This window comes from Medicago truncatula, chromosome 8, assembly GCF_003473485.1.
Source record: "Medicago truncatula cultivar Jemalong A17 chromosome 8, MtrunA17r5.0-ANR, whole genome shotgun sequence".
NCBI lineage: Eukaryota > Viridiplantae > Streptophyta > Magnoliopsida > Fabales > Fabaceae > Medicago > Medicago truncatula.
In genome coordinates this window covers 46,368,622-46,383,164 of record NC_053049.1, presented here as the reverse complement: position 1 = coordinate 46,383,164, position 14,543 = coordinate 46,368,622, and the positions used below count along the sequence as shown (strand labels likewise).

Sequence of the window (14,543 nt, the reverse complement as noted above, 5' to 3'; positions counted from 1 at the left end):
ATGATTTAATTAACCTTAACATCGTTTTGTCACAATGACTACGGAATGTGTAATGCTTTTTATTTATTGGATTTTTTTTTTGGACTCATTTAATTGTAATTAACTTAATGATTTTCATCAAAAATCACTTCAGCAATGCTTGGTTACAAGGCACAATCCTTTAGTTAGCTTATAATAACCATAACCATGTGGACTTATTGTCATCATAAACGTAACACCAAAGTTGAGTTTAGACTGCAGGATAGATAGCTTTATAATCGATAATGACCCCAAATTCCTATCCATCTGACTTCACCTTGGAGATAATTTGGTTCAAACTCAGCTCAGTGCCCCAGTTCAGTGCAGAAAGAGGACCCCAAGCTCACCTTAACAGACGAAATAGTCTCTCACCATACACAATCTGTTTTGGCTGGGAAAAAATGATCTTAGTTGTTTCTAAGGCAAAATTCATTTACAATCCTTTTATTGAGAAGAACATGAAGCATAAAAATTACATTTAATCAAATCCATTGGTGGTTTGTTCCAGAAGACACGATTAGTTGATGCTCTCTAAAGGAAACATTTCCAGAACAAACATCGTTCATGTTTTGCATTTCTTGCACGAGGACTTTGGCCATCCTCAACAACTGTGCGTTCTAAGACATGGAGAGGTGGTTTTCCGGATATAGGCACTGGATTAATGGCCAATTTCTTAGAAAATAAAATAAACGGTTAAATACGTTTTTGACTTTTATAAAATCTGACAATTTTTTATTTTCACACCCCAAAGTTATTTGGTTACATCCAAATTTAATTACAATTTAATAATAATACTGAAATTGCAATTGTTCATATAAATTTTTTAAAAGTCATTTTTGAGCTCACTCTAAAATCTTCACCTCCTCTTTCTCAAAAACATCCGTGGATTTGTGTCAAGCTGAATGACTAAATATTGAATCACAAAGTCTTTCATATACTAAATATTGCATAGGTTGGTGAATTTATACGTTTTTTCATATATGATTTTATGTGTTTTTGTTTTTTTATGTCTGTGAATCATACGTGAAATCATTTGTCCATTAAAGATCTATACCAACGTTATTGAATTTTACTTACCTTAAAAAATTAAAATTTTATGTAAACTGAGTTTGCGCAAGCTTACATTTTTTTTTGAAAGAAAGATTGAGTAAGCTTACATGATCAGTTTATGAATTGAAATAAAGTATGGTCTATGATATTAAAGTTTACGTATGTTTAAAAATTCAGATTTTATTTAAACCGAGGTTACAAAAGATTAAGTGAATTAAGTTTAGGTAAGATTAAGTGAATTAAGTTTGCATAAGCTTAAGTGAACCGAGGTAACATTCAGTGTGAAAAAAATCGAGAAAATCAAAATTTGCAGAGAAGGGGTAAATACCATTTTCTTACTCAAAATAGAACACATAATCAAATTAATAAAAAAAGAAAGTATAAACCAACCCCTAATATATGTGTGAGCATTATGTGGAACAATCTTGAGAATTTCACTTTCTAAACTTCAAACTTGAACATTTTTAATTATCTTCCTTAATGATAATATATGAATTGTTTCAAACTGTAATCAACTAACCAGTCTTGAACTTGCAGAAATTTAACATAAGCTTAGAAAGGGATTTACATAATTTCAATTTAAAGAGAAACACATCTTTAAAATAATATTTGAGCAAATCCGTGATAGACTAGCTAGCTGTCCTCACAACCCATCGATTTGTTAATCCATCAGTATTGATTTGGAAATATAGCCAACTTGTTTCAACACATTAATTATGATTTTTTTTTGAAGCTATAGGCCCATGATGTTGCATAGCTCTGCATGAAAAAGAAGCATTATCATTTCTGGTAAATTTTCGACCACAGGGAGAACTATCACATGTATAGTCAACTATATACTATTTCTTAGACGTATATATATATGTATCAATTGAATGGATCTAGTCTAGATATATATCTTGAATACACTGGCCAGTGGTTGGTGAAGGACACCGCATTCAATTTTGTATCATCAAATGATTTCTGATATTGACATTAGATCATGCCTACTCACTAAGACACATTTTATTAGTTGATCTAGCAAATAAACACGTCTCTTTACTAGCTTATTTATTTATTTCTTAACCCCTTGTAGTATTAATTTGATGTGAGACAATTCAAATCAAATTAATACCTCTATTATTGTAAGATATAAATATGGTGTGCCCAATTTTGAGAGTTGCTGCACAAATATCCCTGCATATAATTCTAAACATTTTTTGGTGAATTCTTAATTCTAAACTAACACCTAGAAGCCGTATATGTTTCTTGAACTCTTTGAATTCTATTTTGTTGTTCTGTTAAAAAAAAACCCTATAAATTGCCTTTCACGCATAAAATTGAACCGTACATATTATTCATTGAAAACTCTTTGTGGAAAAGCTTTTATCAGTAGCCATACAATGTGGCACTTCTGAAGTTAACACCCAAAAATCATGTGGTGAGTCATGAGTGGAACTTACAATGGTACGTACTATTCAATATAGTTCCATAAAACACTTGATCATTTCGTTGACTATCCTTAAATGGAATGATTTATCAATAACTAAACTACTTCTGATTGAACACCAGTTTAACTTATCCTGAATGTACAAAAAACCGAGAATAACCAAACAGAATAAACTAGCTAGCTAGTGTGAGTGTAACACACAAGTCAAGTGCTAATTTGTGAGTTGCTCTTTGTAAGATTGGTTTTGTTTTGTTTTTGGTTTCTATAGGTTCCAAACTAAAAATTAATTAGTAATATCTGTAGTAGAGTTGACTTTCCACGAGCCGATTACTAACTACCTCCGGTGTCCGGTCTGATATATAGGATTTTTTTTTTTTGAATCAACCAATATTATTCACGACGAGCTGTACAAAAATTGATTTAAAATTTAGATTAAATACATCAGCTTTTATTGATCCAACTTTTTCGAGCAAGTAATATCTAACATTATCTTTATTCACGTATCACAATCATCATTCCGCTTGAATACATCATGATAAGCTACATCCCACATGTTTTCTGAGATAACTTCATCACATTCATTTTTGGGATTTATATAAGTCCAATTTTTTCCCATTTTAAGCCACCTTCCATCACCTAAAAGGAAAAGTAGAAAGAAAAAAAAGGGCTCTTATTCTTAGTTCCATGTCTATATATATACTTACATATTTTAAAAAGCATAATATTATTCCCCTTGCCTCGTTCAAATTGGCTATATTTAACTTTATGGATCCTCAACTAAGAATATCTATTGTGATCTTCTTTTTGCTCTTTGTTGAACTGTATCCAGGTAAGCACGTTCTTGAGATGTATTTTCAATTTAGTTAAAGAAAGCTATCAGAATGACAACTAATTAACCCAATTTCGTTAATTTATGTGTATATCTTGTAGCTAGAGTCAACAGTTTGAGGATAATTAGTGCGGATATAGTAAAACCATCAACTGAGGTAAAGTATTTTCGTTCATTAATTAATTGAAAATGCTTAAATTTATCATGTGCAGCACGCATTTCAATTGATTTTTTATTTTATTTCTACTTTTTTTAAATAATCTTTTCTATATGAAAGTTATCAATTGTTTCTATTAATTAATAATAAATATCCTTAAAATACTTGTTAGCAAAACCCTAACATTAATTAAAATAAATTTGCCATTACTTTGAAGGTCTCTTTTGAGATGAAGGGAAGACTGCTTATGAAAGTTGATACGGATGACTACAAAGAATATGACTCTAACCACAAGAATGATCAAGGGAAAGGGAAGCCCCACGGTTGAACTTAACCTAATGCTAGTTGGGTTGCTAATAATATGTTATACTATATTTTAATGGAATAAATTATAATTCAAGCCAGCACTTACAACTATAAAATGCTGAAGAATCAGAAATATAAGAAAAGCTGGCGGCCAACGATTTCCTTCTGCTACTAGTTTTAATTTTATTTCTGCAATTTTTTATGTTACAACCAAGTGCTTAAGATTTGTCTAACAAGAGCATGAACAAATTTTGTGTTAATAGAATCTTATGAAATAATATATTTCTACTCACTATGTCTCATATTATTTGTTTTTTAATTATCAATGATGCATATTCATTATTTAAGTGAAACTAACATCTAAAAAGAAATGTCACTTGAATTCACCATTTTGCCCCTATAAGGGGTAATTTGATAATCTACTTATTGGTTGAGTTTTTTTTTTTTTAACAATGACCTATGAATTTTCATTTTTACCCCTACCCAATTTTTTTTAATTATTTTCTAATTTTTATATTTTTAATAACTTTTAATTATTTTCCAATTTTTATATTTTTAACTTTTTTAATTTTTTCTCCCAAATTCAGTTGCTTCTACATTGCCGTTGTGGAAGATTAAGGTATCGTTTGACCCGACATTTTTCAAACTTCTCTACATTTTTAAGGAGAAGTTAGGTCAAACTAAATATCAATTAAGTACTTACTAAAAAAAGTACTTTTAGAACAAATAGGTTAAATCTAGGGTTAATATTGCATCACCGCATTTAGAAATAAGAGATGACATTTTGCATAAATTAAATCTAGGGTTAATATAGTAAAGTCACATGAAAAAATTAGGTTAAATCTAGGGCTAATATTGCGTCACGGGCTAACATTTAGAAATAAGAGATGTCATTTTGCATAAATTAAATCTAGGGTTAATATAATTTGTTTAGTAAAATTAAAGAGAAAAATTAGGAGCGATTTGTTTATTTTGATTTCCCTAACAATTAACGTTAACATTTTGATCAAATTAAACAGGGTTAATTAAATAGGGTTAATACAGTAAAATTAAGCAAAGAAGTTAGGTTAATTCTAGGGCAAAATTTTGCGTATGAGTTAACATTAAAAAATAAAATAAAATAGGTTAAGTATAGCAAGACGGGTTAACATTTATAAGTAAGAGATTAAGTTAAGTATAGCGAGACGGGTTAACGGTTATTCCTTTCCAAAAAAACAATATATAATTGGGAAAATACTTTTCTTTTACTTTAGATAAACATTAAATGCAAAAGTGTGGAGGGAAAAATTAGGTTAAAATTAGAGATGACATTTTGCATAAATTAAATCTAGGGTTAATATAGTAAAGTCACCCGGAAAAATAGGTTAAATCTAGGGTTAATATTGCATCACGGGTTAACATTTAGAAATAAGAGATGACATTTTGCATAAATTAAATCTAGGGTTAATATAATTTTTTTAGTAAAATTAAGGAGAAAAATTAGAAGCGATTTGTTTATTTTGATTTCCCTAACAATTAACGTTGACATTTTGATTAAATTAAATAGGGTTAATACAGTAAAATTAAGCAAAGAAGTTAGGTTAAATCTTGGGTAAAATTTTACGTTCCGGTTAACTTTAAGGAATAAGATATTATAATAGTTGTTATGTTATTTTTTATGTAGTGTTTTAGACTCTGTGTTGCAAAATTTTGGTTTACGCAACTTTGATTTTCACATTTATAAAGGACAACAATTTTCCGTAATTTATAAGATTTCTCCTTCGAAACTAAATTTTAAAAAAATACGTTATTCAACCCGTGCGATTCGCACGGGTTTGTAACTAGTGACTATAAGGAAAACCATGCACATAAGTCATCAAGTGAATGCTATGCATAAGAGGGCTTATAATATGGACTCAAATATAAGCAAAAATAATCATTTGTTTGCTTAAAATCTGGGTGTTATATATAATAAGGATAAAAAATCTTTTCTTTTTTAGTAAATCAAACGTATCTTCTGTGCGTGACTATAAAGACTAATCATTTTAAGGTTATTGAGATTTATTTAAAAGGTTGATCTCTTACAACAAATGTTTTTTCATGCACTAACCAATGATCAAATCTTGGACCAAATAATTAAGAGATTCACTTAGCTTAGCACTTGTGCCACATTATATTGGTAATCATAGAGAATCTTAGTTTAGCAAGATAATACTTTGAAGATTTAATTTGCTCAATCAAAGTCTAAGAGATAAAATCAAACATCATTAGTTATATGTAAGTTGTTGAAAATCCCACATTAGATGAGATTAAGTTTGAACATGTATTCATATAAGTTGGAGTCGTTCTAACCTTAAAAAGCCAGTTTTTATAGATTTTGAGTTAGGCTATATAAGTTTTAAGACATAGATCAAAATCCAATTAAGCCTTAATAATTTTGATGCGTTGCAATCCAAAATGAAGCTTAGAATGTGTTGTGTTCGTTAGTTGCTTAAACATGTGAAATATTTGGTAATGAGAATGTGAGATATGGGTACTGTAGTTACTAGATATTTTTGTTGGCAATGGAAGCTAGTGTGGTTTAAGATGCTTATATGAGCAAAACTTGTGTAATCACAAACCACAAATAGAAGAGAAAAAAAAAGTTCGAAATGAATAGTCAAATTTTTTCACTATTGAACTAATTAAATAATGTGTAATTTTACATGTGTGTTTAAATGATTTGAATTTGTGGTTGTAACAGATACATATCAGTAGATCCAAACAGAAATATCAATTCCTGCCTTTTGCCAATTTTGTATGTAACATTAGTTGACAATCCAACCTAAATATTTCATCTGCCATGATATCATTAGTTGAATGACAATAATTGGAGTATAATATACCGTTGATTACTGTATAAGTATAAGGATTGATCGCACTAAATAAAGCAGGACACAAAGTCAAGGTAGATGCTTAACATGTCTGAAGTGAAATAGTACTCCATATGGCACCTACTCTTTGAAGGTGAAATATTCCAAAAAGCATTATATGATTATCAACACAATCCAGCGGTGGCATCTGGCAAGCAATAAATGGAACAATTAATAATTTCACCTCCTTTGCCAGACCATATACTTCTACCAGCTACCTCAATTACGAATGCTGATTCAATATACCAATTTTACCATTTCACCACATTCATATTCTAGGGCAAATTGATGTTCCAATAATTTTTAATTGTAACTGAGGTTTAAAACTTTTTTTTTTTGTGTGTTAACCCTGCTTCCTAGGGTTTTTAAGGGAAGGGGCACAGTACTCTAAAGTTTGATTGAGAGCAATTAAAATCTGAGCAAAATTTGTTCTACTCATAAACAAGTTTTAATATACGAGCCTTATGAGCCTGTATTTTTTTATAAAATCTAACATAAATAAATTTTTATTGGTAAGTTTAAAGTGAAGGTTTTAATAGCCTTACTTTTGGACGAATATGTGGTCATTATAAATATTGTGAAGTGAAAGAGTTAAATTGGACAAATGTGTATGTATGGATTATCTCAGTTAGAATCGGATGGCAAATAAACTCAAATCCACCATATTCATCGTGAATTGGAACTTCCTTCTGTTTTTTAAGTTAATAACTAATTTATAATGTAAATGAAATAGGCAAACCTTCCAATGTTCATCAAATATAAATATATTGCTAGTATTTAAACATCCATCATTTCTATTACAACATGTTCAATGGCAATAATTTGTTATTTGAGTGGGAAAAAAAAATCGAAGATGAGATTCTCTTGTAAAATAAAGCTCTAGACGTCTGCGATGCTTGAATCTGGCCTTTTATTTTTCCCATGGCGTGATTCTTTGTTCCTTTGCTCACATGCTATTCTCTTCTTTTTAAATCCCACAAAAAAAAAAAAAAAAGAATGAACAGGTAATATATCAAATATACTCCTATGAAACTATTATTTACGATAACATAAAATAATAACCCCTAATAACATATAACATATTTCAAAAACTATTTCTTCACCTCTATTTTTTTTTCCTAGACCACTAGCACTAGTTTTTTTTACTGTGATCAGAAGGGTAGCTAGGGTGATCAGAAATGGGCTCTCTACCCAATTCTGGCATGATCCGTGGTGTGGGAATACCCTGCTTAGTGTCAGGTTTAGTCGGCTCTTCCAGCTCTCTCTTCAGAGGGGGGTTTTGTGGGGGATTTAGGGGCGTGGGAGGGTGGTGTTTGGGTGTGGGACCTCAGGTGGAGGAGGCCTTAGTTCGTCTGGGAGACTGTCCTGCTTAATGAGTTACTTGTGCTGGTGTACAGGCATTCTCGTTCAGATAGGGAGGATGGTTGGTCTTGGACTCTTAGTCCGGATGGTCGGTATTCGGTGAAATCAGCTCACTCTCACCTGTTGGCTGGTTTGCAGGGTTCGGGTTCACTGGAAGGTGATACCTTGGTGGCGATGTCCCAGGTTTGGAAGTCTTGTGCTCCGTCGAAAGTGGTTATCTTCTCTTGGCAGCTTATTCTTGATAGGATTCCAACTAGGCTCAACCTTGTTAATCGTGGTGTTCCCCTTCCGGATGGGGGTTTGGGGTGCGCCTTCTGTGGTGCGCCGTTTGAGTCCTCGGTGCACCTATTCCTTACGTGCTCCTCCATCCTTCCTGTGTGGTGGTATCAGGTGTCTAGGTGGTTGGGGTGGGAGTTTGTGTCTCCTATGGGTCTAGCCCAGCAGTTTCCGTCCTTCACGGGATTAGGTGGGGGGAAGAGCGTTAGACTAGGTTTGCTCATTGTTTGACATGCTGTTATTTGAACCATCTGGACATCCAGAAACGACCTTATTTTTCTGGTGGCGCCCTCCGTGAGGAGCCTTTGGTGGATAAAGCGAAACTCTTAGCTTGGAAGTGGTTCCTGGCGAAGCGCTCTACTAGTTCCTGCACTTACCTTGAGTGGGAGGTGCAACCCGTCCTGTGCTGGCATCGATAGGGTTCAGTGGGGGTGGTAATCATGGGGTTGCTAGGGGGGTCGGTGGGGTTCGCATCCTCTTCCTTCTTGGTCTGGCTCCGTGGGCTCTCTTTACACCTTCTTTTTCCTTGCAGGTGTTTCTTTAGTGTGTGGCCTTCGTCATTGGATGGATGCTCCTGGTTGTTGTTTTTTCTATTTTGTTTGTCCTTTTCGGATGTTTGTTTCTTTGGTGTCTTTGGTTTGGTTCTCTTACCCCGGTTGTGGGGCTAGAGTTTCCTCCTTCGGATGTTGGTGTACCTTGTACTTTTCTTATATATATAGTTTGCCATTCAAAAAAAAAAATTAGGTTTTGGTTTCACGTGACACTTTAAAACATATATGTTTTTTCATCCTTTAGGTTGCAGTGAAACACGAAATTTCATCGTCCCTCCTATAGAAAACATTTTCTAAAAACCATGTTTGAAAACCAATCCGTACAACAATTTGATTAAAAAATAAAAATAAGACATTAGTTGATATTCATAATGTTGCAGAATTGGATCCTCGTATGTTTGATTCGAACATAAAAGAGTTATGTTGTTGAATATATCCTTAAAAAATTTCATGGATCTACTTACGTATTGAAGGTCTTGATTACAAATCTAAAACTCGTTAATTTTTTTTTTTTTTTACAAATAGAAAATTGAATACATTAACAACGGCGGTGCTTCCTCTTTGGCACAAGGTGTACTAAAGAGGCCACCCTAAGATACAATCAGTCACAGTAGTATTTATAATAATGAAAGTCAGTCGATACTCAAACAAAGTAACGGGTCCAACCACCATCTTTGAGAGTCATAAACAAAATATGCATGGTTAGCTATCAGCAACCAAAAAGAATTATATTTAACCTTGTCTAGTAGATCTATCATGGAAGTTTGGATGTTATTGAAGATCATGTTGTTACGTTCATTCCAAACTATCCAAACGCCCAAAAGCCAAATAAGTTGCATAAAAGAACGGCAAGTCTGTGACGTTCATACAGAGTTAGTAAACTGAATAAAATGGGCACGAATATTATAAGGATCAACTCCTGAAACAGCAATCCAAGTCCTTATATGCTGCCATAATGAACCAAATATGTCGCAATGTATAAACATATGAGGTGCTGATTCGTCAACCCCACACCCCGCCACACACCTTACGGGCGCGGGTTGTATTATGCCATGCCTTAAAAGATTAATTTTAGTTGGCAACCTATCTCACAACAACCTATCCCACACCCCGCCACACACCTTACTTGCTTGTGCTAAATGAGATCTCCCGTTACATCCACTAAAGGAGCATCCTGAATAGTTAGTTAGAATCTGATATGCGCCACGCACTGAGTAACCCCCCACAATATCATGAAGCCACCGCCACCTATCAGAAACATTCAATTAAATTTAAAATAGAAATTTTATATTAAGAAAAATATTTTTTAAACTATTAAAAAAATTGATTATACTGTTTTTTAATATAATTTTCTATACTTCCTTAAAAAAAAAAATATATACATATATAATTTTCTAACCTAAACACAAGTGCATTTATTTTCCTAAAAAAACAACGTAAGTGAATTCATTCTATAAACAAAAAAACATAAGAGCGTTGATTACCATTTTTGTTAGAAGTAAAATTATTAGAAAGAGGAAAGAAAAGACATTATTTGAGTTAACTAATCTGAAGCTTAACTGAAGAAGAAGAAGAAGAAGAGGAGGAGAAAGCAGTGTAATGACAAAAGTAACCTGAGTGACAGATAGACTCAGTGAGAGAGAGAGAGAGAGACGTTGAAGAAGAAGCAACCAACAACACAAAGTGACAGTGAAAACACCATAACAGCTTACACTTTCATATCAATAATCAATCACACAACTGACATCTTAACTCACAAACTCCATTACCACATTTCCATTTGTTTTGGTTGAGATCGTTCCTCAGTTCTTATCCCTCTTCTATCTTTCTCCTTTACATACAAATTTCCTCCACACAATCCTAATTCAATTCACCATGCCTGGTCTTGTATCCCCAGGTGGACCTCCGCCCCGAATCACCTTACCCGAAACCCCCACTCAAAGATCCGAATCCTCCAAAACACCAACCCAATCACCACTCCCTAACAAAAAACCACCCTCTCCCTCCCCTTCTTCACGCTCCAAGAAAAAAACATCCGAAACCCCCACCACCAACTCTCTCCTCTCCGAAGCCTCACTCGATAACCCAGATCTAGGCCCATTCCTTCTCAAAGTAGCCCGCGACACTATCGCTTCCGGCGATGGGCCCGCCAAAGCACTCGACTATGCCATCCGCGCTTCCAAATCCTTCGAACGCTGCGCCGTTGAAGGTGAACCGAGTCTCGACCTCGCTATGAGCCTCCATGTCCTCGCCGCTATTTACTGTAGCTTAAACCGTTTCGAAGAAGCTGTTCCTGTTCTCGAACGCGCGATCCATGTTCCTGATGTTGAACGTGGTGCCGATCATGCTCTTGCTGCTTTCTCCGGTTATATGCAGTTAGGTGACACTTTTTCCATGTTAGGTCAAGTTGATAAATCCATTTTAATGTATGATCAAGGACTTCAAATTCAGATCCAAACGTTAGGTGAAACCGATCCACGCGTCGGTGAAACCTGTCGCTATTTGGCGGAGGCGAATGTTCAGGCTATGCAGTTTGATAAAGCAGAGGAGCTTTGTAACAAAACCTTGGAGATTCATCGTGCACACAGTGAACCTGCTTCTCTTGAAGAAGCTGCAGATCGGAGACTTATGGCGTTGATTTGTGAGGCCAAAGGTGACTATGAATCGGCGTTGGAGCATCTTGTTCTTGCGAGTATGGCAATGATCGCTAACGGCCAAGATAATGAAGTTGCTTCCATTGATGTGAGTATTGGAAATATTTATATGTCTCTGTGTCGTTTTGATGAAGCTATATTTTCTTATCAGAAAGCACTTACAGTGTTTAAGTCGTCCAAAGGTGAAAATCATCCTTCTGTTGCATCGGTGTTTGTTCGATTAGCTGATTTGTATCATAGGACAGGGAAACTTCGTGAATCAAAATCTTATTGCGAAAATGCTCTTAGAATTTACTCGAAGCCAGTTCCTGGAACTACTGCAGAGGAGATTGCTGGTGGTTTGACTGAGGTTTCAGCGATATTTGAATCTGTTGATGATCCGGAGGAGGCGTTGAAGCTTTTGCAGAAAGCCATGAAATTGTTGGAAGATAAACCTGGACAGCAGAGTACAGTTGCGGGGATAGAAGCACGAATGGGAGTGATGTATTATATGATTGGGAAGTACGATGAGGCGAGAAGTGCTTTTGAGAGTGCTGTGTTGAAACTGAGAACTAGTGGGGAAAGAAAATCTGCTTTTTTTGGTGTTGTTTTGAATCAGATGGGATTGGCTTGTGTGCAATTGTTTAAGATAGATGAAGCTGCTGAATTGTTTGAGGAAGCTAGGGGAATTCTTGAACAAGAATGTGGACCTTGTCATCAAGATACTCTCGGTGTATATAGCAATCTTGCAGCAACTTATGATGCAATGGGAAGGTATAATTCAATTCCCTTCCTCTTTTTAACAATATTATGTTTGATTCAAGATTATGCCTGGTTTGGATAAACAACTTTGTTTGGAGCTTATAGTACAAGTGCCCTGAGATAAGCTCTTATTTGTAAGCTCTTTTTTATAACAAAAGATAAAATAAAGTTAAATTGTTTTCATATAAGCTATAATAAGTTTTCACAAGCTATCTTCGAGAGTTTATGAAATAAGCACTTGTGAATGACAAACTTACGAAAACAACTTATGAACTTGTTATAAATTGTTTAAATTAGTTCTCCCAGAGAGTTTAACTAGTGCTTATGTGAGGAGATAAGCTCAAATAAATCAATTTAAACAAGTCATATGTATTGTTTGATATTAAATTAAACTCTTGTGTTGCGTGATGATATGAATCAGAGTTGGAGATGCAATTGAAATCTTAGAATATGTGCTGAAGTTGAGGGAAGAGAAGCTTGGAATAGCAAATCCTGATTTTGAAGATGAGAAGCGTCGTTTAGCTGAGTTGCTGAAAGAAGCTGGCAAGACAAGAGACAGAAAAGCAAAATCTTTGGAAAATCTTATTGATCCAAATTCAAAGAGGACAAAGAAGGAGAGTAACAAGAGGTGGCCTGGTTTGGGGTTTAGAATTTAATTAACCACGTATTTTTTTTTCACATCTATTAATATTATATTGAATTGAATGCACATTCTGTAACATAGGATATCTTTGTATAGCTTTGGATATGTAATTTGGGAGCTTCCCTGATTTCCTGATATTTGTTTCTTGCTTCTGTTTTCTCCTTTTCCTCTTGTTCTTGAGTAATTGTTTTATTAATTGTGTTGTGACTTTTAGATGTACTGTTGTCTTTTTCTGGATAATATTGAAAGCAATTTTTTATTCGGAGTGGATAAATTTTGATGAGCCTGTTTATTTCATCTTCTTGTTACTGTTCTTGCAAGTTCTAATGTGTGCATGGTAAAAAGGATCAAGTTTACTTTTGCAACCGTTATTTGTTAATAACAACATATACAAACAACACCAAAATCGTTTTCCTTAAAATTAGGATCATAGCAGTTTTGGTAGTTTTAACATTTTTCAAGTATAAACCAATGTTTTAAAAACCTGATCAACCGGAACCAATGTAGCCTTTAAAACCTGCTGGTCAACCGAAACTGCTAAAATTTGAAGAAAAAAAAAACTGGGATAACCTGTCCCTAACCAGAGACCAGTTGCGGTTTTGAAACAAAATCTCGGAAACCCTTCATTGAAAGTCGTCGTGCCTTGATGATGGTGTGAAATAAACGCCTCAGCCCGGGATACCTGCTTCTGCTCTTCTTTACTTTGTGATTCTTCATCCTTGTTGAATCTGCATCAGGTGTGTTGTGACGCTTCTAATATGTGATTCATGATTCTGTTCCCCTTTCTGCCTCTTGATTCTTGCTCTAAATTTAATCTTGTTCTGTTTGATTGAATCTTTCTCTGTGAATTTAATCTTGCTCTATTGACCTTGAATCTGATGGGTTTTATTTGATTAAAATTGGTGGTGGTGATGAACTGGGTTTCAATCCCTTAAGTTTGTGATACTGTGTTAAAATGATCTTGCTATAAACTAAACTAAACCATAAATTTAGCACTATATTCGGTTCAAAATGCAGTTCAAACCGGTTAAACCATAACTCGGAGGTCACACTAGTTTGAACTCCGTTTCGGTTTTTAAAACATTGATATAGACGCTGCCTAGATTACTGTATCGAAGTTTTTTATTTGTTATATTCTCGTGCTTTGCCTCTTTATGTATATGTAGTTTCATCCTATTTGTTGCAAATACATAAATTTCTTATTATGTACTGTTGTTGGAAATATGCAATTGTAGCTTTCAACATCCTGGTTTGTCAATCTATTATAGATGTTTATTTTTTTACTATTTTTTCTTTCAAATTTTCTGTGGCTCCTGATACATATACGAATCATGTATGTGTGAACTTCTTTTTAATTAGATTAGATAAATGTAAAGGAATATATATCTACCGTACTACTTAGGAATTGCTAGATTATTGAAGTTCCAAACTGTTCTGTTCCAAAATTCAATATATACTAAGCCAATGAACGCTCTGGCCCGAACGCGCCGTCATACCAAGTCCAAAAACAACGGATCCTTCCCACCTCACCGAAGCCTCAACGACATATAACGGATGCCGAGCTCAACATTGTAATAGCCTTCCTTTAACCATTCAATGACTCCATGTCTACGCCTTTAATAAGTATCCTTCATCA

At 34.1% G+C, this 14,543-nt stretch overlaps 2 protein-coding genes across 2 annotated transcripts; both read left to right on the top strand.

The window, feature by feature from the left end:
• The first annotated feature begins 3,060 nt into the window (after positions 1-3,060).
• On the top strand, positions 3,061-4,081 carry LOC25502227 (uncharacterized). Its single transcript, XM_013591790.3, has 3 exons — positions 3,061-3,326; positions 3,428-3,483; positions 3,701-4,081. The coding sequence occupies exons 1-3, from the start codon at positions 3,182-3,184 to the stop codon at positions 3,809-3,811; spliced, it is 312 nt and encodes a 103-aa protein (XP_013447244.2). The 5' UTR covers positions 3,061-3,181; the 3' UTR covers positions 3,812-4,081.
• Positions 4,082-10,406: 6,325 nt separating this feature from the next.
• On the top strand, positions 10,407-13,181 carry LOC25502226 (protein KINESIN LIGHT CHAIN-RELATED 1). Its single transcript, XM_013591789.3, has 2 exons — positions 10,407-12,276; positions 12,686-13,181. Exons 1-2 carry the CDS (start codon positions 10,745-10,747, stop codon positions 12,918-12,920), a joined length of 1,767 nt encoding a protein of 588 aa, XP_013447243.1. The 5' UTR covers positions 10,407-10,744; the 3' UTR covers positions 12,921-13,181.
• The last annotated feature ends 1,362 nt before the right edge of the window (positions 13,182-14,543 follow it).

Coding starts and splice junctions, on each gene's coding strand:
- LOC25502227 (XM_013591790.3), top strand. CDS start 3,182: ATGTCTATATATATACTTACATATTTTAAAAAGCATAATATTATTCCC. Junction 3,327..3,427: donor CTTTGTTGAACTGTATCCAG/GTAAGCACGTTC, acceptor TATATCTTGTAG/CTAGAGTCAACAGTTTGAGG. Junction 3,484..3,700: donor TAGTAAAACCATCAACTGAG/GTAAAGTATTTT, acceptor ATTACTTTGAAG/GTCTCTTTTGAGATGAAGGG.
- LOC25502226 (XM_013591789.3), top strand. CDS start 10,745: ATGCCTGGTCTTGTATCCCCAGGTGGACCTCCGCCCCGAATCACCTTA. Junction 12,277..12,685: donor ACTTATGATGCAATGGGAAG/GTATAATTCAAT, acceptor GATATGAATCAG/AGTTGGAGATGCAATTGAAA.